We start from the raw sequence: 27,938 nt of genomic DNA, 5'->3' as shown, positions 1-27,938 counted from the left end.
CGCAGAGGAGGAGCTTCTCCAGTTTCATAAAAATGGTAGCTTCTCTTGACCAACCTGCAGGAGGACTGGCAAAAGTTGCTTTTCCCTGATCCCTCTTCGAGGCCAGCCAGACATCTATTTCTCGAAGCACCTTTTTCACCAACAAAGAGAGTACTAATTTCGGCAGGTTCGCATTGTCTGAGGGAAGTTTCCTCATCAGGAAAGTTGAAGCAGGAGATACCGGAGCAGCAGGAGTGAAGAAGTCTGCAAAATTGTCCAGAAAATATCTTAAAAAGGAAGAGTAGGAAGATGAAGGGGAAGAATCCTCTCCTACTTCTTCATCAACAGAAGAAACTAGTGACAAGGATGCGTCTTTCGACTTGGCGACTGCCAGGTTCTTTTTCAAGAATGACATTAGGTCATCTAATTGTCGTTTAACAGGAGCAAGCGACGAGTCCTCTTGAGTCATAGAATGCGCCTGAGGCGTGACTGGCACCGAGTCAGCGTGCGGTGTCGACTGACGCCCAAGTGTTGGTGTCGAGCAATCAGTCGAATGAGATTGTCTAATAGGAGCCATTGTAGCACCTTCAGGAGACAAGGACATTTCGGGGCAAGATGGTATCTGAACGAAGAAGGTTGACTAATAGGTTCTTCCCAACGTTTAGCAGTCTATACAGGGTGATCAAAATAAGCGATGGACTCTGGACTGTTCCAGACCGATGGAGTTGGACAAGCAGAAGATGTAGAGGGAGGTGTCGTGAAACTACAAAGGGCTGAGGGCTAACACTAGCCTCCTTGTATTTCTTGACAGGCAGAGGGGAGCTGTCGGCACAGCTGAGTCTCTTCAATGGTCAGGAGACGGAAGATCTATGCCGCTGACGCTTTGTGTCCAGCACAGAGTCTTCCGAATCTGATGACAGATGATGAACACTGAACAAGACACCTCTCCAGTGGCGCTCAGTCAGCCTGGGACCGGGTGACTGTCTGTGGGCAAATTCCCCTGGCTTACCTTGGAACTCCGGTATGTCTTCTCCCCGGTGCAGGGGAGAGGGACAGGAATCTGCATCTTGGAGCACAAGTGGGACGGGCAGCCACCTCCTCAACACTTTGCACTGCACTAACTCTTTGTGCACTGTCTTTTTCCATGGAGGCTCTAAAAGAAGAGCCCAACTCCATCACAGTGTTTGCTACAAACTCTTAACTTTTTATTGAACTTTGATTTGAGGCTGGCAATGGTGTCATGATTGGGAGCACTGGAACCTGGAACAGGAGTGCATGGAATAAAAATAGAGGGGCTAAGAATAGGAGACGATACAGGAATCTTAGAAGAGGCAGAAATATCTTCTACAAGATCTGCTACTTCTACAGGATCTAAGCTGGCTTTATTTCCAGCCCTAATAGCTGTCTTTCTCTTCCTGTCTTCTTCATCCATTTTGTCTTGATGAGGCCTAAAAGGTTTCCATTGTTTATCGTCCCAATCTCTACATTCTACACAAGTAGTTTCCCCATCACAAATATGCCCTCTACACTTTACACACTTTGTGTGTGAGTCATAGCAAGACTTCGCTAACCTAGTCTTGCATCTTTCAATGCAAAACCTAACACTCTAAGAGCTAGAGTCAGACATTCCTAAGTTTAACTAAATAAGTCAATCTATGATAACTAATCTTTGTGTGCTAGTATGAAAACAGAATACTTCACCAAGACTCTGGAAAACTATCCAAGAAGACCATGAAGTATGCCGCCAAAAACCACCGATGTTACTTGGAAGCCCGCAGAAAACAAATTGAAGCCTTCTGCCTAGTTGTTCCTCACAGTCCCCGAAAGTGGACGGGGCATGTACGTACACCGGAACTAGCTCTAGCGCTACCGCAAATTTTGAATTTTTAGGCTGCCATAGGAAGGAAGCTCATAGCTATATAATTACTTGGTAAGTCACTTATATTAGACTCTCGCTGTGCGGGTGGCATAGGAGGTTGTATCAAGGAGGAATCTCTCTAGGTGCCTCTGTCTGTAGGGTTGGAAGATCCGGACACCATTCTGTGTGTGGCCACAAGGGAGCTACAGGGCCATTCTGAAGTTCTGAGAGATCATCACTCTGTTGATAACTTGGCGGATTAGGCAAAAGGGGGGAAAGGCATAGACGTCCAGATGTTGGAGGGTGGCCTCCACCACCTCCCAAGGATCTGGAATGACCTAACAAAATACCTCTGGTTTCTTGTTGTCTTGTTGCAAATACAGGTAGTGCTTGAGTTGCAATAATTCGCCTTATGATAATTCAATTTTGCAATGGGGTTAGCAATTAATACTGATACGAAAACATTTATAAAATATTTTTAAATTTTGCGCAGGCACAGGCAGCAGCATACAATCAGGTAGTGTGAGACACCAAATTACAATTGACCAACTTCTTTTCCTCCATCTCTTCATCCAATCTTCTAGTTAAAAAAGTAAAAGAGAATGATAAAAGTATTGCTAGTAACATTATACTCTTGAGTAAATGTGTGCAGCCATAAACAACCGAAAGAGAAATTGGTTTTGCTAATAACCAAATCGGATAACAACAGCCGTTTTGCTTGCATTTCAACCATCGTAGGGTAATAAAAAATTATCGTAGTTATGTTACAAATGATCTTAAGTAGAATAGGACTGATATATTTTTATATTATACCCTTATTCGCTATGGAGAAAAGATCGGCAAGGAAATACACTGCTAAATTTAAGCTGCAAGTTGTAGCTGAAGCTGAGAAAACAATGTTCAAGCTGCTAATGACTATAATTATCGTGCATCGGCAACATAGATGAAACTCTACCACAAATAAAATTGGAGAAAAGTATTTTAATCAAAACTACTGGGCATGAAAGAATACATTACTGCTGTTTTCACGCGATAAATGATAAATATGTAAAGCTTGTATTATGATGAAATCAACTGAAAATAGTAAACGGAATCTTGATTTTTTTTTACACAAAACAAACATGCCCCAACAGCCAATGTCATCTACTAACGAAAAAAAAAGCAGCTAAATTAATTTAATGAAACATATTTAAGTTATATTTTGACTTAAAACCACTTCGTATAACGAAAAAATTAATAACCTTGCCCATATAAATAAAGTACCTAGAGATTCATTTACGCTAACTAGAAGCTAGAAAAGTGCTCTGAACTGAGTTTAATAAGGCGAAATAAACCTTACCGCATAATCTCCAAATCAAAATGTTGATCACTATGATCGCAAGCAATTTATAATACAAAAGCAATATGAGAATACATACATTATTTGATACGTGAAATAAAGCATAACTTTTTAAAAGATCCACAGAAAAGACACATATTTGTTGATGTTTATATAATACGATATTAATATGTGAATATAGAGTACAGTATAGTGTAGGCTAGGCTACCATATATATATACCATATACATAGTGTAGGCTAAGCTAATTCTTGTTTGTTATTCAATTTCTCTTTGTACTGAATTATCATAAGTCAATCTGCATGAACCTCCAGAATTAGCTGATATTAATAATCACTCTACCGTATATGTACAGAGTATACTTTACAGAGTAGGCTAGGCTACCATATATGTATACTTGGTACTGAATACCCTAGTGTAGGCTAGACTATATTCGAGATACGTTTTTTCCAACAAACGATGGGTTTTTGGGAACCTAACCCCATTGTAAGTAGGATAATACCTGTAGGTCTATTGATGGCCTTCCCCACAGATGAAAAAGCCTTTCCACCACTTCCTGACGCAGTGACCACTCTGTTCCCAGAACCTGACCTCAGTGACTCAGCTTGTTCACCACCATGTTCTCCTTGTCTGGGATGTATCTGGTCATGAGAGCCACTGAGTGAGAGACCACCCACTGGTGCAGCTGTACTGTCAAGTTATGAAGATGACGAGACACTACGCCAGCCCCCTCCTTTTTTGGTGACATAAGCTACCACTGTAGTGTTGTCAAACATCAGTACCACAGAGTGCCTCGTTACCCTTTCTTTAAATTCCTGAAGTGCTAGGAAGACTGCTTTCAGCTCCAGGATGTTGATATGAAGCTGCTTGTCTTGGTAATCCCACACCCTTGATGTTTGATCTTCCAAGTGTGCTCCCCAACTCTCGTACAAGGCATCTGAGAACAGAAGAATCTCTGAAGGGGGAGAATGCAGAGGTACTCTTATGGTTATGTTCCTGTCTTCCAACCACCAAGCTAAGTCCTTCCTCACTTCTTCTGAAAGCGGAACTTGGAACAAGGGAGGATCCTTTGTAGGGGGCCAAAACTCCCTTAAACTCCATTGGAGCGATCAAATGTATAGTCGACCGTGGGTAACTAGCTTCTCCAAGGACGACAGGTGGCCTAAAATGACCTGCCATTGAAGAGCGGGTTGCTACTGTTTGGACAGGAAGAGCTGGGCAAAGTTCCTGAACTTCTCTAGTTGTTGATCTGAAGGGATTAATCTTGTACTGTTGTGTCTATCAGCATGCCCTTCGACTGGGCATGATGTCTGACTTTTCCAAACTTTCACAATGCCTAAGCCGTTACAAAATTGAAGAAGACGGTCCCTGTCTTGGATTAACTTTACCCGAGAGTCTGCCAGCACTAGCCAGTCGTCAAGGTACCTTACCATTCATATTCCCTGAGAACGTACCCATGTCGAAACTAGAGTGAACACTGGCGAAGACTTGTGGGGCAGCTGAAAGACCGAAGCAAAGAGCCTTGAATTGGTAAACTATCTCTCCCAGACTGAAGCGAAGATACTTCCAGGAAGAATGACTGATCAGAATCTGGAAATAAGCATCGTTTAGATCTATTGTGAGAATGAAATCATTCTCCCTGCTGGCTTGCAGAACTGTGTGAGGAGTTTCCATTCTGAACTGTCTTCCTGATGAAAAGGTTGAGAGTTGACAGGTCTATTACCAGTCTCCAATCACCCATAGCTTTGAAAGCCAGAAAGACACAGCTGTAAAATCCTGGAGATAGGTCCTTCACACTCTCCACAGCTCCTTTTTCCATAATTTTTCTCACTTCTCATTGAAGTAGATGCTTTGTTGAACCTAGAGAGTACATTGATTGGTGAAGTGGACTCTTGGAGAGTGGGGGAGAAAACTCGAAGGGGAATAAAAGCCACACCTGAAGGACATCTACTACCCAGGTTTCTGCCCCGAACTGCTGCCAAGTTGCCCAATGGCTAACCAGGCAACCCCCCCCTGATGGCACCAAATGGGGAGGGGAGCCATCTCTACTGTCTACCTTCCCTGGCCCTGCTTCTTCCTCTTCTCCCAGGTCTGGAAGAGTGGGGTTGAAAGGGTTGCTGCTGAGGAGTTTTCTTGGTTGGAGGTTTGGAGATGGAGATGGTTGACAAGCCTTGTGCTGAACTGTCGTGACTTGAGACTTCATCTGGGAGACGTAGGAAGATGTTTGAGGTCTGGATTTAGAAGTGCCAGCACAAGATGGAACGGATGACTTTAAGGCACCTTGATGCACTAGTCTGTCATTATTATCTGCACTTCGCCTGTCGACTGCCAAGTCTAGTTGGTCTTTTGGAAAGAGAGATGTAGAACTTAAAATACCTCTATTTCTCAAGGCTACCACTGAATCAGTGCTTACGAACCTCAAGAACTTGGAGAGGGCAGAAGCCCTTCTTTTAAGCAGCAGTTGCCCCACATATTACCTGTTACATGGGTCAAGTAAGAGATGGTCTTCCCACCAGACTGTAATAATCTAATAAAGGAGGCTCTGTCTTCAGAGGTGGCCACTGCAGTGGAGGGGATCTTTGAAACTGCTACTGACCACAGGTCTAACCATGAAACAACTTTGAAGGCTGATGAAGCAGTTAATTCCAATGTCGCAGATTCCTGAAAGGAAAAGGATGTGCCCTCTGCCTTGACTTGGTCCAAGGATATTCCTGTGCCTAATCGAACTAGGTCTGGATCGACCTGCCTTGGTTGCAAAGCATCCATAGAGGTTGCATAAAACCATGTATGCCAGGGAAGAGGTAGAGGTAGTAACTTGAAAGACCTACTGGAATTTAAAGAGTTATCCTAACCTGAGATAAGGGAATTCACTTGTTTAAGAATTCTGCCAGCATGTTTGGAGCATGGCAATCCTAAGGAAGTCTTCGCCTCTTTCTTCGGCCGCAGAAAGGGTTCGATACCCATTGATAAATCTGAACTGGTTGCCACAGTCTCTTCAGCTAAGTCGTTATAACCACGAATTAATTCAACAACTCCAGCATAAGTTAAGAACTTTTGATGATCTGCATCCTCTATATTCTGGCCTTGAGTCACAGTCTGGCCTGTCGACTAAGTCAGGTGTAGTTAAAACGTCTCGATTTATTACTGGAGCATAGGCTCTTTCAAGAACTAAGGTCTCCTTGGGGCCTGTATGTCTTTAGGGCAAGTTGGAATGTTGTCTTGGTCTCGATCTTGCCCATGGGAATGGGAATGAGAATTGTGATGAAGTGATGAACATCGTGATAGGTTACAAGGTCGTGAAGAACTCCTGTGACGTGAAGATCGGTCATGGGAGTGCAAGCGAGAGCGCAAATCGCAGTCACGGACGTGTGGACAAGAGCGCTGATCGTGAAGAGATGACAACATGACATGCTAGAAGGCTGTGTAGGACTCGTGTTACGTGTAGCTCGGTCACGGCCGTATGGACAGAAGTGTGAAACACGGTCACATCCATGTGATCAACTTGTGTAACGTGTGGCTCGGCCACGGCTGGGTGAATGGGAGCGTGAAACACGGTCACGACCGTGTGAGTGACTCGTGTTATATGTGGCTTGGTCACAGCCATGTGGACAGGAATGTGAAACATGGTCATGTCTGTGTGAGCAACTTATGTTACGTGTGGCTCGATCACAGGCATGTGAACAGAGGCATGAATCACGGTCACGTCCATGTGAGCGAGAATGCTGAACACGGTCCCTTCCAGGGGAATGTGAAATGGAACGATGACGTGAAGATGAAGATTGAGGGACAGATGAAAGAGACCTCCAAGGAGAGGGATCCTGCACTTTCAACTTCTTGATGGGGGGTCTTGTCATCCCTCTTAAGGACCTGAGGAACACTTGTACCTGGGATAGGATGAGGAGTAGAAACAACAGATATCTTATGTGCAGGAGCGCAACCTGTAGGCTTGGCAGTCCTAGAGGACGAATCTCTGTCTAAAATCACCACAGCACAGGAGTCATCAACTGGGCGTGGAACATTGGAAACGGCAGAAGGAACATGTGCGTGTGCCTTGACAGAGGTAACTTGAGCAGTAGCATGAACACGTTCGGCACGGGCGTATTTGGTTGAACATTGAACAGCTATAGGAGAAGAAGAAGAAGAACGAAACTCAAAGAGGACTCATGAATCTTCTCATGTGGAGGGGCTACGAAGTCTCTCTTCCCCCAACATCTGACGGGGACTGATGAAGCAGAAGATGAAGACAAATAGGCTGATGATGAAGACGACAACGAAGAAGGTGATCTACGACGTCTCTTCTTGGATTCCTTGCTCCCTGAATGACCGAAATTGTCTGGATGACAGAGTCGGAAGGAACAGACGTGGAAGTTGGTGGTAACGACACGGCTGACGACACGGTAGCTGTGAATCATACTGGCAGCAAACAAAGGGAGAGGCGTAGTAAGATGAGATGGCGTCAAAAGGGACAGACGAGTCGGAAACGGTCATGGTCGACAAAACCGGAATGCAGGAGGGCAAACAGTGAGATAATAGGCTGGAAAGGGTTGGTACCCCTGGTATGCCAAAAGAGTCCCAACATTCAGTCATTTCTGCACATCTCCACCTGAAAAAACTGTACAAGGGGGACTCCCCGGCCTGAGAGAACAGCAGCAGCCACATCAATTATAAGATCTCCTGAACTCCCAATCGAATCTTTGAAAGCCAAAACAGTAGAAGAATGCGAGGGAGTAAAATCTTCATGAGGAGAAGCAACAAAAGAAGATTTTGGTAGGGAAGAACCAGAACGAGAAGGAATAGAAGCAGATGCCGACACCGAGGAAGCAAATCCTTCCCTAAATGGCAGAGCCAACTTCTTACCAAAATTCTTCCATTGCTCAGGAGACTCTGGACATATGTTACTTACACTACATACTTTAGATCTGCACTTGCTACATGTAGAATGGGGGTTTTTCACAATTGAAGGCAGGAAATGTGAGCAGGGATTGCCATCAACCCCAGGGCATTTTCTCTGCGGTTTGGAAGGCTCAGATGGGTTGTGGGTTTGCATACTCAAGCAGAAATGCATAAAATACACAAAATCACACAGACCACACAGAGAAAAGAAAGAAAAAACCAGCAGGAAGTGGACAACAACTGGCTTCTGGGCAGAGAGTGCAGCAGCACTACCTGATCTGAGGCAGTAAGAAAACTGACGCGATGGACCCGAGATGGGTTAGGGTAGGTCAGCAACACCTCGTTCTGGTTTTACAGGGTTTGTCTTGGCTACTCCCGATGCCACAATTCCTTCTAACTTTTTCTTAATCGGACTCCAGGGTAGTGCCTGGGTGTGTTGCGGGCTAAATCAAATGGAAGGCTTGTGTGATTCTTGATTATGTAACCAAAATTTGCTGAGTTTTGCCCACCCATTTAGCTTACAAGGTGGCAATAAACGTAAAGTGAAGTTTTGAGTCTTTTGATAAATTGTATAGTGCTGACTACCTGTGAGAAATATCACTCTTGTGCTTCGAAAATGAGAAGCATGACTCTTGCCTCTATCCTGAGAGGTAGGAAGACGACCGACGAAAAATGGCACCAAGCAGGGGTAACAAAGCGTCCTTTTTCATTCATCCCAGTAGCAAGGACACTAGCTACCCGAGTACTTATAGCATTGCATAATTTATGCTGTAATACACGGTAAGAAAATGTTTGTTTTAGTGAGCTTAAAGATATTTAAAAGGGAAGCTGTCAAAACGGCATTTTATGATCATTAATTATTTTTACGCTTCGACGTTGTTATAAAAGGCAGACCCTATGGTAGGCCACCCTTGCCTAATTAACTTTATATGTGGGAAAACTGAAAGATTTATTTTCCCTCTCAGGCAACCTGTTCTGGAGTGGAGTGCGGGTCCCGAGGGTGATGTTCCCGGGCAAGGCTAAGGGAGAAACTGAGTCCGGTCCCTTGTTTGTGAAGAAGGGTGGGATTCTCAATATTTGTCTGGAGAGAACCACGCCATGTGCAGCAGGACTGCCAAAGAATGAAAGCATCTCACAGAGGATATTATACCTGGGATTCTTGTCAAAAGGTGCCAGTTAGAAAATGTTTACTGACGTAAAAGTGGAGTGTTGAGAATTGGTGGTTTTGAGAATGTCTGGAAATACAGGCAGTCCTTGGTTATCAGTGGGGATTCTGTTCTGGGGGTGTGATGATAACCAAAAATAGCCACTAACTGAAAATTGGCGATTTCCGGCGCTTTTCGGGCTTATTGGCAACGAAAAGTGCTGATTTTTGGTTATTGGCACCTCTGTTAGTTATGTATTGGCGCCAATACCCAATTATCGAAATCGGAGATTTTCGGCTCCGAAAATTGCCGATTTTCATCGCTAGACAAGTGCCACAAAACAATATCGCCATTAACCAGGGACTGCCTGTATAGGCTAAGGTAAACCGAGTCATGTGTCTGAGAAATTGGGTCAAGTTGTCTGGTGGTAGCCTAACTTTGGAGAAGCTTGATGTCTTTGGCACTGCCTCAAGAGTTTTTCTGAGTGGTTCTGTAATGTACTTTATTTTGTCTGGGGCCATCACAGGTTAAGGCCAATATTAATTTCAGTAAGCGGTACTATGATCAGTGCTAGGTATATATTTAAATACTGCCTCAAGAGTTTTTCTGAGTGGTGCTGTTATATATTTTATTTTGTCTGCGGCCATCATAGGTTAAGGCTGATGTGAGTTTCAGTAGGTGGTACTGTGATCAGTGCTAGGTGTATATTTTACTAAGTGAATGCCATGTTTTGTATACCTTTAGTGATGATAAAGTTGTCCTTAGTTTATGTAACCTGGTTTCTTTTGTTACCCATAAAGCAGTATCAAGGGGGTAATAGTATAAACCTGTGTGGCAAATCAATACTCACCCACACCTCCTTATAACCCACTACTGTACAGTCAAATGCACTTGGTATAACCACAGGCAGTCCCCAGTTATCGGTGGGCTCAGTTATTGGCAATCCAGTTTTACGGGGCTTGTCTAGCGACAAAAATCAGCAATTTTCGGTGCCGAAAATCACCAATTTCCGCTTATCAGCGCTGATAATTGGGTATTGGCATTGATACCTACCTAACAGAGGCGCCGATAACCAAAAATCACCAATTTTCTGCGTTTTTTGGCACGGATAATCCCCCAAAGTCGCTGAAAAATCACAGAAAATAATTTTTGGTTATTGTCACGCCATCAGAACAGAATCCCCCCCATTAACCGGGGACTACCTGCATTTTTTTTTTTTTTTTGCTGCTGGTGTGTTACAAACACCACAGCTCCTGGCAGCCTACCCAAAAGTGTATTAAAGTAAATATAAAAAGGACTAAGTTGTAGAGGACCACAGCACATAGTCATAAAATAAAATTGTATATTTTTACGTGCCGCACCCCCCTCCTACAACACTAGCAGGCACTGGAGAATTTTTCCCCCTATGTTAAGACCAAAAGTTTGTTCTGTATATGAGCAAACAAGCATTCACTTTGTAACAAAAAATCATATCATACCTGATGACGTCTGTTTATCGGCACTCATAAATTCTTGCTTGCGACTACCAAGACCAGCTAACAGGGACCCCAAACTTTGTATCTTTTTACTCTCTGTTGAAAAAAAAAAAAAAAAATTATTCATGAAATTGAAATTGCAATTTGTGGAAAACTTTTATATCATTTCACTGACATTTTGGAAAAATTTAAAATACTATATCATGCAAAATGTTCCAATATATGAACTTTCCAATTTGAGTATTTTGATAGTGTAGTCGCTTGTTTCGTCCTCAGAGCTCCATGGTGACCAAATTAATATAAAAAAATTCTCTTAGCTGGTCTTGTGGCTGGGCATTGTCATAATGATAAACACTATAACAAATCATGGAGCATGTAATGGACTCAAAGATAAGAGGGCACTTTCCCCTAATCTTCAGTGAAGCTGAACTCGGTTTCCAACGTCGAAACCCGCAAAAAGAAGTGGTTATCACACATGCACATCTGCCACATTGTTGACAAACGGACCCGCACGAAGACCAGGAAGCCATGTTTCTTGGTCAAACAGAGTAGTGTTTACTGTAAGCCAGCGCTCCGTAAATTCGACCTTTTGATTCTCCGATTTCACTAGTGAGGATCATGGAAACATCTAAAATTGCAAATTAAGTGCTTAATTTCAAGTTCCAGTTAAAGTTTCAGTTTTTAACTTTTGGAATTGGTATTTAATTTAGGTGTGAAAGTAAGAAACCAGCATTTCTTGCTACCATATGGTTGGAGCTTACTCATGATTGCTGATCGCTAGTTATATAAAAGCACAAATAGTTTTAAAGAATTTGTTATTTTAGTTTGATGTTTTAACTAAAGGAAATGTTCCACAATTTATCATTAATATTGATAATTCTGAAGTGTTTTAAATAAGCCTACAATAGGCGGTGGCCTAGAATAGGTTAAGCGAGAAGCTCTATGAAATCCTTTATTCTTAGCCTAACGTAGATTATGCTAGAAACATTAACCTAAGCCATGTACAACAGTAGCTAGGGTTAGTTAAACAAATTAGTTTATAGCAGTTAGTCTGAATGGCATGACATTTAGAATTAAATTTCACACAGCCCTTGCAAAAGGACTAACAGTGTATAAGTAATACAACTATATACTGGTGTCAAAACTAACCTAAACCTTAGAGGGTTTAAGTTAACGTAGATATTTAATAAAATATATTACAGCTACACACATGTAATCAAATTAACCTGTCATATGGATTTAAAATTAAATTTCACACAGCCCTTACAAAAGGACTAACAGTGTATAAGTAATATACTGGTGTCAAAGCTAACCAAAACCTTAGAGGGTTTAGGTTTTTGCCAATGGGTACGGCCCATACCACCTGCCATGAGCCTAGTCCTTGTAGAAAACAAGGAAAATTTGGTTGGTCGCCAGACATATAACAAATTTGTAGTATGCTCCTGGCAGCAAGTTTTAAGGACGACACAGCTCATTTTAAGCTTCTCGATGGATCCTAGGGTTCAGTAAGGGTGAGGAAGGGGAGATTATATCTTTCCAACAGAGCTCCAGCAACAGATATTCAACTCTTTCTCAGAAAAAGATCTATGCTTGGGCCAAAACTCAGTAACATCAGTCCCCAGTGCCTCCCAGGTTAACCCCATGGAGGATGTAGAGCAATCTTTAAATAGGGGTGACATTCTTACTAGAGAATATGAAGTGGACATTGCCACTGAAATGGCCCTACTAAACCCAGAAGGATAAGGGACACAAATTTCATCTAACCATGAGAGAAAACTTCCAGAGGGAACTCTATCACCCATGCAGCTATCAGGTGCTGAACAGGATCTTTCCCCCAAAAGGGATACTAGGATCCATCCAACCCCAACTGAAATTACTACATTTTCGGAGGGGTATAGAAACTCACCTAGGACTTCTGGCCTCTGGGTAACAGGCACAGTTCAGTTGCTGAAGCTCAGTCAGACTGCGCAAGCTCCCCCAAAAAGGAATACACAGCTTGCGGCATTTTATCAATTCCATAACGAAATAATGAGTAACATCAAAGTTGTCCTTGCCATTTTCAAAATACATGATTCTGAACAGGAAATTACAGAAGTGTAAAAGTACTGCATCCTGTAACCGAAGAGTGAGAGTGGATATAAATTCTGACCAAACAAGGTCTAATGTTAGAATTCCAACTGGAAACAACACAATGGCCTGTTTGGACTACAAAACTTCAGATCAAAACAATGGAAGCTCCAATACTCACCCCTGACAATACTGATAATCTTTGTCCCAACGCCACAATGTGCATTTTCTCTCCCGATGGTAAGTATCTAATCAATGAGAGAAAAACTATGATCGAAGTTGTACATGAAGAGTTTATATACAGGGCAGCATTACCTAATACAGAATGGCACCTAGTACCACCTTTGCCAGACATGGAGAAACCACAAAAAGAAACAGTTCTCTTACCTGTGCCAATAGCATTAAAAGCTATAGAAGACATCCTTTACCAATTCAATTGAAAATGGAACTGTACTTCCATTTTGAATAAGACCCAAGCTGTTTACCAAATACCCCAAGCCTTCTGTCCCTTCACTTTCAACATAATTTATCATGTGAAGGCAGATTTTCAGAATTTTGTAGCAACTGGAAAACCAAGAGTCAATGGCAGAATTAAAGCAATTTCCCACAATCATCCCAGTTTTGAAAAATTCCACCAAGGAAAGGGCAACGCTTCAACTCCCTTTTGAAAGGAAAAAGCTCCCTTTAGATATAGCTACTAAGCAGTCTGGGACCCCTATGAGAAGAATCTCAAGAGGGGGACAGCCTCAGCAGAAATTCATGCTAGGATCCACCTCTTTAGTATTATAACCTATACATGTACATCCTTGCTGGAAGTTGCCACCAAAAGGCTTCCAGAAGATTGACTTTTTAGACTGGCACATAAAAGCACGAATGGAAACAGTGGAGGGCCCCAACTAGTCACTCCCCAATGTGACTTCATTATTACACCCTAACCCATTCTGTAAGGACCTGTTTGAGGAGTCTGTTGTGGCTCAACTCAAGCAAGCCCGAAGCTCTCCTTTACCCAGCCCAAAAAAGGCTCGCTATGATAAAACAATCATATAAGCCTTCAGTCATCCCTAAAAGTTTACCTCAAAAACAGGTAGGTGGTTTGAAGGGACAACTCCCTACAAAAGGACAACAACAGCAAGGACATCCTTTTCACAAGGTCCAAAAACCTTCTTATAGGGGAAAAGGAAAATCAACACCTGGAATGCCTATCAAAGGCAAAGGCAGAGGAAGAGGCAGACACCAATAGGAACTGTATGGCTGGGGGCTGGCTTCAATGACACCACAGGCAATGGAAGTCTTCCCCTTGGGAACACAACATTATTTTCAATGGGCCGGGGTGGAAATGGTCTCATCCCCCCCTCCATTAACCCTTTAACGCCTGTTGGACATAGCAAACGTTGACTAAAATTGTCTGTTGAATGCCGAGTGGACATAGCAAACGTCGACTACAAAAAATTTCAACCTTCTGTCAACTTTGACTCGACCGAAATGGTCGAAAAACGCAATTGTAAGCTAAAACTCTTACATTCTAGTAATATTCAATCATGTACCTTCATTTTGCAACAAATTGGAAGTTTCTAGCACAATATTTCGATTTATGGTGAATTTTTGAAAAAACTTTTTTCTTACGCCCGTCATGGTAACTCGGCCAAAAATTTCAGAAATTCTTTTCGTCATTTTGTCGTAATTTTTGCACTGTTCTATATTAGCCGTTACATAAAGTTTTATATATGAAAATGTGCGCAATTTCATGTACAATACAACAGAAAATAACTCATGGTTGTAGCTTTTATCAGTTTTGAAATATTTTCACATAAATCACGATAACTGCCAAAATTTCAACCTTCGGTCAACTTTGACTTCGACCGAAATGGTAAAAACGCAATTGTAAGCTAAAACTCTTACATTCTAGTAATATTCAATCATTTACTTTCATTTTGCAACCAATTGGAAGTCTCTAGCACAATATTTTGATTTATGGTGAATTTTTGAAAAAACTTTTTTCTTACGTCCACCCCAGAAATTCTTTCACACGTTGTCGTAATGTTTGCACTGTTTTATATTAGTCGTTACATAAAGTTTTATGTATGGAAATGTGTGCAATTTCATGTAAAATACAACAGAAAATAACTCATGGTTGTAGCTTTTATCAGTTTTGAAATATTTTCATATAAATCACGATAACTGCCAAAATTTCAACTTTAGGTCAACTGTAACTTTCGACCGAAATGGTCAAAAACGCAATTATAAGCTAAAACTCTTACATTCTAGTAATATTCAATCATGTACCTTCATTTTGCAACAAACTGGAAGTCTCTAGCACAATATTTCGATTTATGGTGAATTTCTGAAAAAAATTTTTTTCTTACGCTCTTGCTGCTGATAACTTCGGCCGAACATCTCAGAAATTCTTTCGTCATGTTGTCGTAATGTTTGCATCGTTTTACATTAGTCGTTACATAAACTTTTATATATGAAAATGTGTGCAATTTCATGCAGAATACAACAGAAATTAGCTCATGGTTGTAGCTTTTATCAGTTTTGAAATATTTTCACATAAATCACGATAACTGCCAAAATTTCAACCTTCAGTCAACTTTAACTCGACCGAAATGGTAAAAAAATGCAATTGTAAGCTAAAACTCTTACATTCTAGTAATATTCAATCGTTTACCTTCATTTTGCAATAAATTGGAAGTCTCTAGCACAATATTTCGATTTATGGTGAATTTTTTAAAAAAACATTTTCCTTACGTCTGCACGGTAACTCGGCTGAACATCTCAGAAATTCTTTCATCTCGTTGTCGTAATATTTGCACCGTTTTATATTAGTCGTTACATAAAGTTTTATATATGAAAATTTGCGCAATTTCATGTACAATACAACAGAAAATAACACATGGTTGTAGCTTTTATCAGTTTTGAAATATTTTCATATAAATCACGATAAATAGAAAAAATTCGACTTTCGGTCAACTTTAACTCGACCGAAATGGTCGAAAACTGCAATTGTAAGCTAAAACACTTACAGTCTAGTAATATTCAATCAATTAGCTTCATTTTTCAACAAACAGGAAGTCTCTAGCACAATATTTCGATTTATGGTGAATTTTTGAAAAAATAAATTTTTTACGTCCATGATTCACTTAATTCATGCATCATTTTGTGATAATATTTTCTCTGTGTTGCTTTGATCGTTTTAAAATTTGTTATATACCAAAATCATCGCAATTTAGTGTACAATACAACTAAAAAAAATTAAGTCATTAGCTTTAACCGTTTTGCTTACAGCGCGATTTGTATAAAATTATATACGAGTTTTTTTTTTCACTGTCATATATTCCAATAGTTATATATGATGATATTTTTTTCATTTCTGGTGGTTGCATACTAAACTTCAGGCAATGACAAAAAAATGAGCCAAAATGAACTCTTAATCTTAAAAACTAAGCGTGCTGTGATTTTTGAAAAAACTTTTTTTTTCGCTTCGACACTAACTCACGAACGCCGCGCGGCATGGGAGACGTTTTTGTAAATAGGGCTTCGGCGTTAAAGGGTTAAAAGGGGTTCTTCCAAAAACCAGACCTCCCTCTCTGGAAGATTACGTGCAGAAGGCCCTGTTAAGCCCTTTGTTGGCCGAGTTGGTTGAGCTTCAGACCGTCATTCGATGGGCCGGAGTTCGATTCCCGCCGCCGGCTGATGAAGAGTTAGAGGAATTTATTTCTGGTGATAGAAATTCATTTTTCGCTATAATGTGGTTCGGATTCCACAATAAGCTGTAGGTCCCATTGCTAAGTAACCAATTGGTTCTTAGCCACGTAAAATAAGTGTAATCCTTCGGGCCAGCCCTAGGAGAGCTGTTAATCAGCTCAGTGGTCTGGTAAAACTAAGCTATACTTACTTAGAAGGCCCTGTTAAAAGGGCCCCTAGAGAAACATGCGTATAATCGCCACCAAGCAAGTCTCTTCAGTGTCCCCAAAAAGGATTCCTCCGAAGGAAGAGTGATCCTCAACCTATCAACATTGAACATTGTTTGCCAAAAGTTTCGGATGACTAACACTGTCCAAGTATGTTCAATCATTCCAAAAGGGGCTTGGACAGCTTCTATAGATCTGAAAGATTCATACTGGCACATCCACATTGCCATTCCCTTCCACCCCTGCCTAGGGTTCCGGATAGGAAAAGATATGTACAGGTTCAAAATTATACCTTTTGGGCCAAACACTGCCCCAAGGATTTTTTACAAAATTAGCAACGGTAGTTGTTTGAGAACTCAGACAAGAAGGAATACAACTAATAGCCTACCTAGATGACTGGTTAATCTGGGGCCCACAAGAAAAGAGAGCTTGAAAAACATAACAGCAGTGGTCAACAGACTACAGTCAAAAGGTTTTATAATAAATTGGAAAAAATCCTGCCTCATGCCTAGCAGACACTTTCCATGGCTGGAACTGTGTTGGGATACTCTTCACAGCCTGTTGTCTCTCCCCATCAATACTTAAAACAGAATAAGGAAAAATCTCAAAACCTTGCACAGCCCAGAGTTTCCAGATGGCAATTATATGATGGGCCTGCTACGGTTGACATCAGTAATAGATCCAATACTCAGATTGCAACTAAAAAATGTGAACAAAATCTGGCAATCGCATGCAAGAAAAAAGATGTGACTGACCTCATCAAAAGAATCAAAAAGTTGGGGAGATACTTTGGCCTTGGACCCAGAAAGAATCTCTGGCAAAACAGGTCACCCTGTATGAGTGACAATACACAGATCCCTTGTTGACAGGTTGGGAAGGACATTGGGAGGATCGTCAGGTGGCATGGAGGTGGTCAGCTACTCTAAGGAATTGTCATAATTTCCTGGAGCTGATGTCTATCTTTTTGTCTCTCAAAAAACTCACACCTTCAGAAGAGAAACACATTTTGTAAGTTCTAAACAACATGGCTACAATGTCTCACATCAAGAGGTCGGGATCACGTTCACCTCCTCTCAATATGATAATGCTAGTCATCCTTCGGATGTCTCAAGCAAGGAAGGGCACTTGTTTGTAATTCACCTCACAGGGTCTCTCAATGTAATAGCCAACTCTCTATCAACAGAAACGAAAGCCTCAACAGAGTGGATGTTGGACAACCACTCTTTTCAAAGAATAGCCAATATGCTTCCACAGTTGTTAGTGGACCTATTCACCACATATGAGAATCACAAACTCCCAGTATATGTGTCTCTGAACTTGGACAGTCAAGCAACAGCTAGAGATGCCTTACTACAAGACTGGAACAAATGGAGGACAATATAACTTTTTCCTCCATTGTCCCAGATTTCGAAGGTTTTGAGCAAGCTTCTAACCTTGAAAGGAACAGCTTACTTAATAGCCCAAAGTGGCCAAACAGGCATTGGTTCCTATTACTTCAACAATGGGCGAAGAGATCAATTCCACTACAATCCACCGTTCTATCCGAGACAGTAGGAAGGAAAGACATCTACGCATCATCCTTTCTGAGCCAAGGCCTTCACGTGTGGATTTTTTAAATATTGTCTACCATGAAAATTATTCTCCCAACATTGCTGGGTACCTAGTGCAAAAACTATGGACATCATTTATCTGACAACACCAGTCTGCATGGAAGATATGGTTAGATTATACAGTATCCATATTGAGAGCCCAGCTGAGAGTTCCATGGAATCACTTTCAAATTTTCTTATATACCTTTTTAAAGACAAAATCCCTTGCAGTTACAACAATCATGACATACAAGGCAGCATTACCTGAACCCTTGCTTTATGGATTCAGGATTGACTCTAGTATAGAAATTGTCACTTTCCTTCTGCAGTCTTTTGCACTACAAAGGCCCACTCCCAAAAGGCTTCCAATCATTTGGTCCCTGAACAAGGTACTTACACTTCTATCAACCACTCAATTCAGAGGACCTAACACAATCACAACTCACAGGCTGCAAAAGGCAATCTTCTTGATTGCATTAGCATCAGGAGCTCGTATTAGTGAACTGGGCTCTCTTAGACGGGACGATACATCACGCAAAAAACTGACCAATTATTATTGTCCCCTGGCCCATCATTCCTGGCCAAGAATGAGAATCCTTTAAAAAGGAAATCTATTCTGATAAGAAAACCCAATTTTGCAGACAAAACATTATGCCCGGTTCAAGCACTTAAGGTTTATCTAGGTGTCGCAGCAAACATCCAAGAAGGTCCGATTTTCCTACACCCTGGCACAAATAAACCACTCTCTCTACAAGGGCCAAGAATAATTTTAGTGTCCCTCATTAAAGAGGCAAAGCCACACTACTTTTCTAGGTCATATGATATTAGGGAAGTAAGTACAATAATACCTTGATCTTATGTGATTTGAGTTGCACGAATTCACAGACAAGTGAACTTTTCATTGGAACTTAACTAATCGGCATATGTGATTTTTTCACAGACATGCAACATTTGCAAAATCCTCAAAAAACCCTGCAGAAGAGTTTACACTAATTTTTTAAGTAATTTATAAGTTTTCATGCTTTTATGTGTAAAATCTATATGAAAATGGCATCCCATGAATTAAGGGTAACATTAGTATACGTACGTACAGGTAGTGCTCGAGTTACGATGGGGTTAGGTTCCAAAAAACCCATCGTTTGTTGAAATATTCGTAAGTCGAATATAGCCTAGCCTACACAAGGGTAATCAGTACCATGTATATACATATATGGTAGCCTAGCCTACACTACACAGTATACTCTATACATATACAGTATAGTAATTATTAATGTCAGCTAATTCTGCAGGTTCAATGCAGATTGACTTATGATAATTCAGTATAAAGGGAAATTGAATAAAACTAACCAGAGTTAGGATAGCGTACAGTATGGTAATCGTATCGTAAACAGTAGCTAGCCCACGGTATATTCTATACATATATGGTAGAGTGGTAATTATTAATACCAGCTAATTCTGCAGATTCAATGCAGATTGACTTAAGATAATTCAGTATAAAAAGAAATTGAATAACAAGAAAAAGAATCAGACTGTACTGTAAGGGGTACTCACCAAGATTTGGTCCGTCGTCGGCACACGTAATTCACGTGAACGGTGTCAGGCTGTTCATGGCTACGGATAACTAAAAATCGGAAGAGGAGGAGGATGATAAAGCTTCAGGATCATCAACTCGCTCCTCTTCAGATAGTATTTCTTCTTCTGTTAGTTCAGGTGTTTCAAAATTAAGAGATGAAGGGGATCGAGGCTCAAATGTCGGGGTAGGGGAGCGGGTGGGGTAGGGGAGGCAGAAGGCGTGCCACTGGAGTTGTTCTCTTAAAGAAGTGTTCCATTGTCGGTTGCATAGTGCGTTTTTTTCATTCTTCATAAATGACTTGGTAACATGCAACAGCGTCTTGATGTGCTCTTTTAACTTTAGCAAACCGTTCCATGTTCCCATCCATTTCACTCAAAAGTTTCAGTCCATGTTCAAATGAGGCAAAAACCTCTGCTAGTGCTTTTGTCGTAAACTTTCGCTCTGGCTCTTCTTCAATTTCTTCTTCCTCGTCTGCTCTTTTTCTCTTTTCTGCAAGCGCAATTAAATCTTCTGCCGTAAGCTCTACATTTTGCACATCTAAAAGATCTTGGATGTCTTCTTCATCAATTTCTAAATCTAAACTTCTCCCAAGTGTCACAATCTTTTTATTAATTTCCACAACTTCTTTATCTTTATTGAAACCTTTGAATGAGTTCACATACACTTGTAGCAGATTTTTCCAAACCCCATTCATACATTCTTTCTTTACCTCCTTCCAAGCCTTTCCAATGTTCATACTCGAGTTTAGAACATTGAATTCCTTCCAGAAAGTCCTGAGATCTTTCTCCTCATTATCCGTAGCCTGAACAGCCTGAGCAAACGTGTTCCGAAGATAATAGGCCTTGAACGTAGCGACAGCGTCCTGATCCATGGGTTGTATGAGAGAAGTTGTGTTTGGTGGCAAAAACACAACTTTTACGTTCTCATTAATATCTCCGATATTCTGAGGGTGGCCGGGAGCATTGTCTAGAATCAGCAGAATTTTGAAGGGGATTTTGTTTTCCCTACAATAATCTTTCACTTCTGGAATAAAGCATCGCACAAACCAGTCTTTGAACAGCATTGCAGTCATCCATGCTTTCTTATTATGACGGTAATGCACAGGAAGCGTATGCTTGTCGATTCTCTTTAATGCCCTTGGATTTTCGGAGTGATAAATCATGAGTGGCTTAAGTTTATACCCAGCCACATTTCGCCCAAGCAGAAGAGTCAGTCGATCTTTGTATGCCTTAAACCCAGGCATCGTTGTTGCTTCTTTATGGATGTAGGACCGTTGAGGCATACACTTCCAATACAGTCCTGTTTAAATCGACATTAAAGATCTGCTCCGCAAGTACCCTTCATCAATGACGATCTTTTGCAGAATATCCTTGAATTTAGCGGCTCCTTCGGCGTCAGCGCTTGCTGCTTCACCGCTAATTTTCACACTATGAAAATTATGACGGTTCTTGAAGCGATGAAACCATCCAGCACTTGCTACAAAACTTTTGTTGTGGTTATCATCATAGTTTTTCTTCAGTTCATCGAAAAAGCATCACGAGCCTTTGTTTGGATGGTTAAGAGACTGAGTGGCATACGCTTCTGTATCTGGTCCTCCATCCACGTGACCAGTAACTGCTCCATTTCTTCCAAAGGTCCTATCCTCTTCTTTGATATAAGTGTCGAATGAACTGAAGCAGATGCCCTTATAGCGTTCATTATCCGTTTCGTCTTTAAGGATGGTGGATACCGTCGACTGAGATAGATGCTCGTCACGTGCGATTACCATGACTGGCTTTCCAGCGGCACGCTGGTTGATAATTTTCATTTTCTGCTCCAGAGTGATAGACTGCCCCTTCTTTTTCGCACTACCAGTATGAGACACACTTGGGTGTTTGGCAGACATAGTGATACAAATTTGAGTTTTAGAGTTTGGTGTATTCACAAAAGCACAAAAATCGCAAACGAACACTGGCCTATTTTAACTTCCGGCACAACAAGAGCAAGCAAGGTCAACTCATTGAATTAATGTACCTATTCCAGCCTCTCGGCCCAACGTATCGTACACCATATGCTGCCTGGTTGTATGTTGTTGCCTGCGCCAGTCACCCGCGAAATTTAAAAATACGTATTTTCAAAATATTGTCGTATCGATATTAATTGCTAACCCCATCGTAAGAGCGAATTATCGTAAGTCGAAATATTGTAACTCGAGCACTACCTGTACTTACTGTAAATGTGCTAGTACCCATTACGATACTGTACACTATTTTTACGTCAACCATTTTTTTTAAGGGTAATGTATTAAGCTGGCTTTTAAATGAAATTACAGTAACTTTAATATAATTGAAAAGTTAGCTTAATACTTTGGGAGCATGATTAGGGTCATATTTAGTGTTTAAACTAAAAATAAGCATTTATTAGCATTTTTAGTGACTATGCCAAACTAATGCAAATCCTTGCCTTGCATGGGGGGTTCTAGAACCTTACCTCATGCAAGTTTGAGGTATTACTGTACGTCGTTGGCCTTCTTCAGAAATCTCTTTCGAAGAAGTCCGAATGTACAGGGTGGTCATCAGAAACAGCATTCTTAAAACATTATTCCCACAAGCTCTAACAAATTTGACTAAACTGTGTATCAGTAGGTGGTACGGTTAGTCCTGGCCCCATAAGCACAGCAATGGAAAACCAGGGTCTTCCTAACGATGGGTATGCTGATTATCGCCAGGGGAAGGTGTGAAAAGACTGCATCCATACCCAGCATGCTTAGTCACTGTAGAAATTCATCCTAAAAATAGAGGTTTGTGTTTAGTATTTTGTTCTTTATTACCAAAACCTGAGGGGTATTTGGAATAAAGAATGGGACTTGAAACTTGTGGCTTGACCTCGGATCAAAATGTTTTTTCTTTGGGTTGTTGAGATTAAAATTTAAGAGCTTGAGCCTTTTCGACACTTGTCAATTTCTCTGTAAAGCTCCTTGAGGACGAAACAAGTGACTACACTATAAAATAAACATTTTGACATAGGTAAAACCTATTTTTGGTAGTCGCTGTTGAGTCCTCAAAACCCTCCCACTTCCCTGACCAAAAGGCATGGGATTTGGGTAAGGGATTATCCTGCATTGACCAACAGAAAGTAATGGCTGCCTGGTCTTTGTGCGGGTCTGTTTGTCAACAATATGGCGGATCCACATGCACTATAACCACTTCTTGCAGGTTCAGATGGAAAATGGGTTAAGCTTCGCTGAAGATAAGGGAAAGCGCCCTCTTATCATTGAGTCCATTACATACTCCATCACGTGTTATAGTGTTTATCATTACGGCAATGCCCGACCACAAGACCAGCAAAGAGAGATTCTTTGGTATTAGTTTGGTCACCTGGGAGTTCTGGTAGACCATGGAAGGGTAACTCCTTGAGGATTCAACAGCGACTACAAAAAATAGGTTTTTCCTATTTCAAGTCCTGTTTTTTAATTATATATATTGCTAGGGAGCACATAACACAAATTTACATAACATAACAATTAAAAATTTCTTACCAATATCTTGACCTTCTGCTTTTGAAGTATTTCTGGGTTTAGGAACTTTAGAACTTTCCTTTTCAGATTCATCCACTTTTGACATATCACTTCTATTTTCATCTGCTACAAACTGGTTTCCCTTCGAAATTTTGCTTTCCCCTGTAAAATAACCAAACATAAAAAAATTGCAAGTATTCCAGGCAAAAATACATTTACTTAATTGAAATATGTCAGATGCATTGCTAATATTAAAAGAGAATAAAACAAAACCTAACTCTAGACATCAAAATCTTTCTGAATTTCCTTCATTACTTTTTGAGGAATTACTGATTTTTAGTGTTTTACTGTTTTGGACTGGTATATATGTCTAAATAAACGTGTCCTGAAATATTGCTAAAAAAAAATTTTTTTTTTTTACATATTTGCTCATCGCATTTACCAGCATTTGAGCAGCATTGAGTGAAAAATTTTTGCAAAATTTCTGTAAGACTTTTTTGGTGGAAGCGTGAATATACTTTACTTTCCTAATAAAATACACATTATCTATGATAAAAGCCAACTCTTTCTCTCAAAAAATATACAGTAAATATGTATCTGTATCTTGATTTTGGCCTGTGAGCGACATTGAGTGACAAATTGTCGTGCAATGTCTTGCCAATTCTGGATAGTAGAAAGTGGGAAATTCTACAATATTTTCTACGATACGAGCTGATTTGTTCTCTAAAAAATGTATCAAATCAAAGAAAATATATATTACGTATCTTGATATTATGAACTCGTCATAGTTGTATCACAGATGTGCCATTCCAACTAGTATACATATAATATCTGATATTTCTTGACATATTTTTACTGCATACTTTCGGAAAAATGAAATTATATAAGTACGTAACAGTTCCCAACAGTGTCGGGTTTTAACGATAAACCATCTCGATTTGTGTGTGGTTCTGGTTCAAGTGATATCCTAGTGCTTTGTAACGCATTTCCTTTTCGGATTTTCTTACTGTGTAGTGCATTCACACAATTCCATTGCCATAAGCAAGAGAAGTCCCACCCTTATGAGGGAAAAATTTGAACGATTGCATCTCGTAAGTTTGTTACAAGAGAGGGACAGAAGCAGATGGGAATTGTCTCCCAGGGATAGCAACAACACCAGAATGCCCATATCTAGGTAAGGGATTTGTTTTCCTATATTAGTGATATTCAAATTGGTGATTAGTGATATTCTAATTAGTGATTACTATTTTTCATATTATAATAATAATTACATAAGACCACAAAGCTTGATTTTACTGCAGTGAGTTGTCGTCTGACTCGTGACGGCTTGGTTGTTAAGCGTTTGTTTACTTTATCCTTGCAGTTGTTTGTTTATTTGCCTCCCCAATATCTGAACGGAAAACACATTCAGTGGTAGCATATATAGGTTATGAAGAATATTTATTTTGATAGCATATATTTTTATAGTTGTGAGAAAAACTTTAGGGCGAGTGTAAAATGATGGGAACAAACCTTTCCCAGAATACCATGTCCTGGCTAAACTCATTAGGGTATTTTCTTTTATAATTTATCAAAAACATTTTGCGCTGATAGCATATACAGTAGCCTACTGTTTTTTATAGGTAGCACATACTACTTTTTATAGGTTATGGAGAAAACATTACGAATGATAGCATATATTAATGAATTTTTAATATATATATATATATATATATATATATATATATATATATATATATATATATATATATATATATATATATGTATATATATATGTATATATATAATATATACAGTACATTTATATTTTCACGTATTTACAAAATTTGTCTCTTCAGCCCGTTAGCTAAGAATTCAAATTTAATGGCGGCTGGAGGAGACTCCACTAGAGGGAGGTGAACTTTTGTAGGCCTACCCCCATTTCGCCTGATTTTGGGGGAATCAAGCCGACCTCCTAGCCCCAGTATCGTATGATTTTTGGGGGGAGAAAGCCGTTAGGGACAGGAGGGCTAGCTAGGACTGTAATTGGGCTGCTGTGCTGACCCTCGTAGCCTTAGCCATGACCTATTTCCATCTGACCTTTCTGCTGGCTGAAATTGCATTTCAGATTGACTAATGTACTGGGGCCCCAAGCTTGAAACCGAATGGGAGACGCATCGCACCCTGCCTGGGCATGCACACATTACCAAAGGGACCAAGTGCACACATCGTTAGTGCGGTCCTGTTGCTTTCACACTGGCAAGGTGTCGAACCTCTGCAGCTGAAATTTGTCTTTTGCAAGCAAGCTCCATGTGCAGATGCAATAAGAATCCTGTTATCTGGCTCTTCGAGTGGTCTGCCCCTGCCCTTGTAAACCAAATAGACTTAGACATTTAACTGCCATCTTGCCATGTGTAAGAGTCTTCTGATTCAGCGGTCCAGGGGCGCTGGACACAGTTCCCCCTTTGCGCTAACTACCAAAAATCATTCAACCAGTCTCGCCGCAGTAAAGTTTATTAGCGTGTCAAACTATTTCAGGGTTATAGCCCTTTCAGATTCAGTTATTTGCTACGCATTGTCTAGCTTTTATTGCACATTGTATGTGCCTGCTTGCTGCTCGGTCAGCCCTTTCATATTAATTTCCTGATTGCTCAGTTTGTAAATAAATTCAGTTTAAAGTCATTGACTGGTTTTTTAAAAGGCGACCTCCACTTCTCTGTTTACTTAGATGTGATATCAAGATAAGTCAGTTTATTCATTACATATATTGCTGATATTCTGAGCACAAGGTGTTGGCCCTTAAGTCGGTTGACAAAAAAATACAGTTTCATTCTTCCAGCTGGCATCAGAATATAAATATAAATATATATACACACACATACGAGGGTAAGTCAAAAAGTTCCAGGAAAAATTCAATATACTCTTTATTTAAGGAAATTCAAACATCATTTTTCTACATATCTACCATCTAACTCTATACACTTTTCAAGGCGCTGTTTCCACCTCTGCAACCCTTCTTTGTAGAAATTTGGGGCCTTTCTATTAAACCATGTTGAAACTGCATGTTTAGCAGCATCCAAAGATTCAAACTGGACTCCTCTTAAGTGTTCCTTGAGTTTTCAGGGAACAGGAAAAATCTGAAGGAGCAAGATCAGGACTATAAGGAGGATGTGGAAGAGTTTCCCACCTAAATTTCCGTAGGACTTCTCTTGCAAGCCTTGATGACTGTGCTGGAGCATTATCATGATGGAACAAAATTCTGCATGCAACTTTCTCGAGCGTTTTTAGTCAATGCAGTCTTCAGTTTTGCAAAAACCTTTGTAGTAGTTCGGTGATTGTTTTTGTCCTTCAAGGAAATCAATCAAAATCACTCCTTTGGAGTCCCAAAACACTGTTGCCATAACCTTCTGGGCAGATCTCGCCACTTTGAACTTCACTGGTGCAGCTGAACCTCTTGGTAACCATTGCTTTGATTGAATTTTACTTTCTGGGTCATATTGATGGATCCAAGTTTCATCTCCAGTAACAATCCGGTCAAAAACTCTGATTCATTTGATTCAATCTTCGTTAAAACTGCAAGAGAAAGTTCAGCTCTTTGATGCAGCTGGTCTTCACAACGCTTTTTTGGGACCCAACGTGCTGAAAGTTTACTCAAACCAAGATTTTCATTTAAAATTGAAAATGTGGAACCATGGGAGATCCCAGTTTCATTAGCTATCATATCGATAGTAATCCGGCGATCTTCATCCACTAGATTCTGCACCAAAGCCACAATTCTTTCATTTTTTGCAGTTGATGGTCTTCCCTCTCTTGGGTTGTCTTTGAGGTCCTCCCGACCATCCTTAAATCGCTTTTATCAATCATAAACAACTGATTTAGATGGAGAAGAATCTCCATAAACTTGTTGCAAAGCTTCAATAATTTTTCCTGGTTTCCAATCAAGATTGGTCAGGAACTTGATGTTAGCTCTCATCTCAAAATTTTTATTTTCCATGGGTTCAAGAAGTTACTTTTCTAAAGCAGATGTTAACACCACGGTAGCAAGAGGATGACTGAGGTAACAAGTCTATATGATCACTACATCACAAATAATTGTTTACCAAGTATTTGGATTGTTTCATTCATGTGTAAATACATCATTCAACAATTTTTCCTGGAACTTTTTGACTTACCCTCGTATATACCATATATATGAATACTGTATCTTTTACTGTAATACAACAGTATAATATGAAGATAAAAAAGGCCCTTAAAACACTATTTGAATGTTATAACCATATATTTTGAGCATTCCTTCAGTGTCCCTGTTCACTGGTAAAATATGCGGAGATGATGTGTTACTTGAGTATACTCGTATATACTGCTACACCTACATATGCTTTGTATATATACTCATGTAATACAGAATGTGTCCATATTTTACCAGTGAACATGGGCACAGAAGGAAGTGCTCGAAATATATGGTTGCAACGTTCAAATAGTGTTTTATGGGCCTTTTCAACTTTATATATTATTATAATGTGAGATTATGTGTATGTTTTGATTTGATGTCTATGATTTTGAGATGTCTATTTCTTACAGATGACTTTTGTGTTCTGCATTTTGATATAATTTTCAGCTATTTCATATGTTTTA

General features: G+C 40.2%; 1 protein-coding gene across 6 annotated transcripts in view; it reads right to left on the bottom strand.

The window, feature by feature from the left end:
- The window catches only part of LOC136850627 (uncharacterized protein DDB_G0284459-like), a 370,523-nt gene that overhangs the window by 191,245 nt on the left and 151,340 nt on the right, over window positions 1–27,938 (bottom strand). For all 6 annotated transcript variants that reach the window (XM_067124330.1, XM_067124327.1, XM_067124329.1 and 3 more), the window contains 2 exons: window positions 23,346–23,486; window positions 10,692–10,784 (listed from right to left, as the gene is read on the bottom strand). In XM_067124330.1, coding sequence (XP_066980431.1) covers window positions 10,692–10,784; window positions 23,346–23,486 — 234 coding nt within the window. The remainder of the gene's footprint in view (window positions 1–10,691; window positions 10,785–23,345; window positions 23,487–27,938) is intronic.

The sequence above is a fragment of the Macrobrachium rosenbergii genome, chromosome 22, assembly GCF_040412425.1.
Source record: "Macrobrachium rosenbergii isolate ZJJX-2024 chromosome 22, ASM4041242v1, whole genome shotgun sequence".
Lineage (NCBI taxonomy): Eukaryota > Metazoa > Arthropoda > Malacostraca > Decapoda > Palaemonidae > Macrobrachium > Macrobrachium rosenbergii.
Note: the sequence above shows the minus strand (reverse complement) of the source record. Positions and strands in the feature narration are given on the sequence as shown.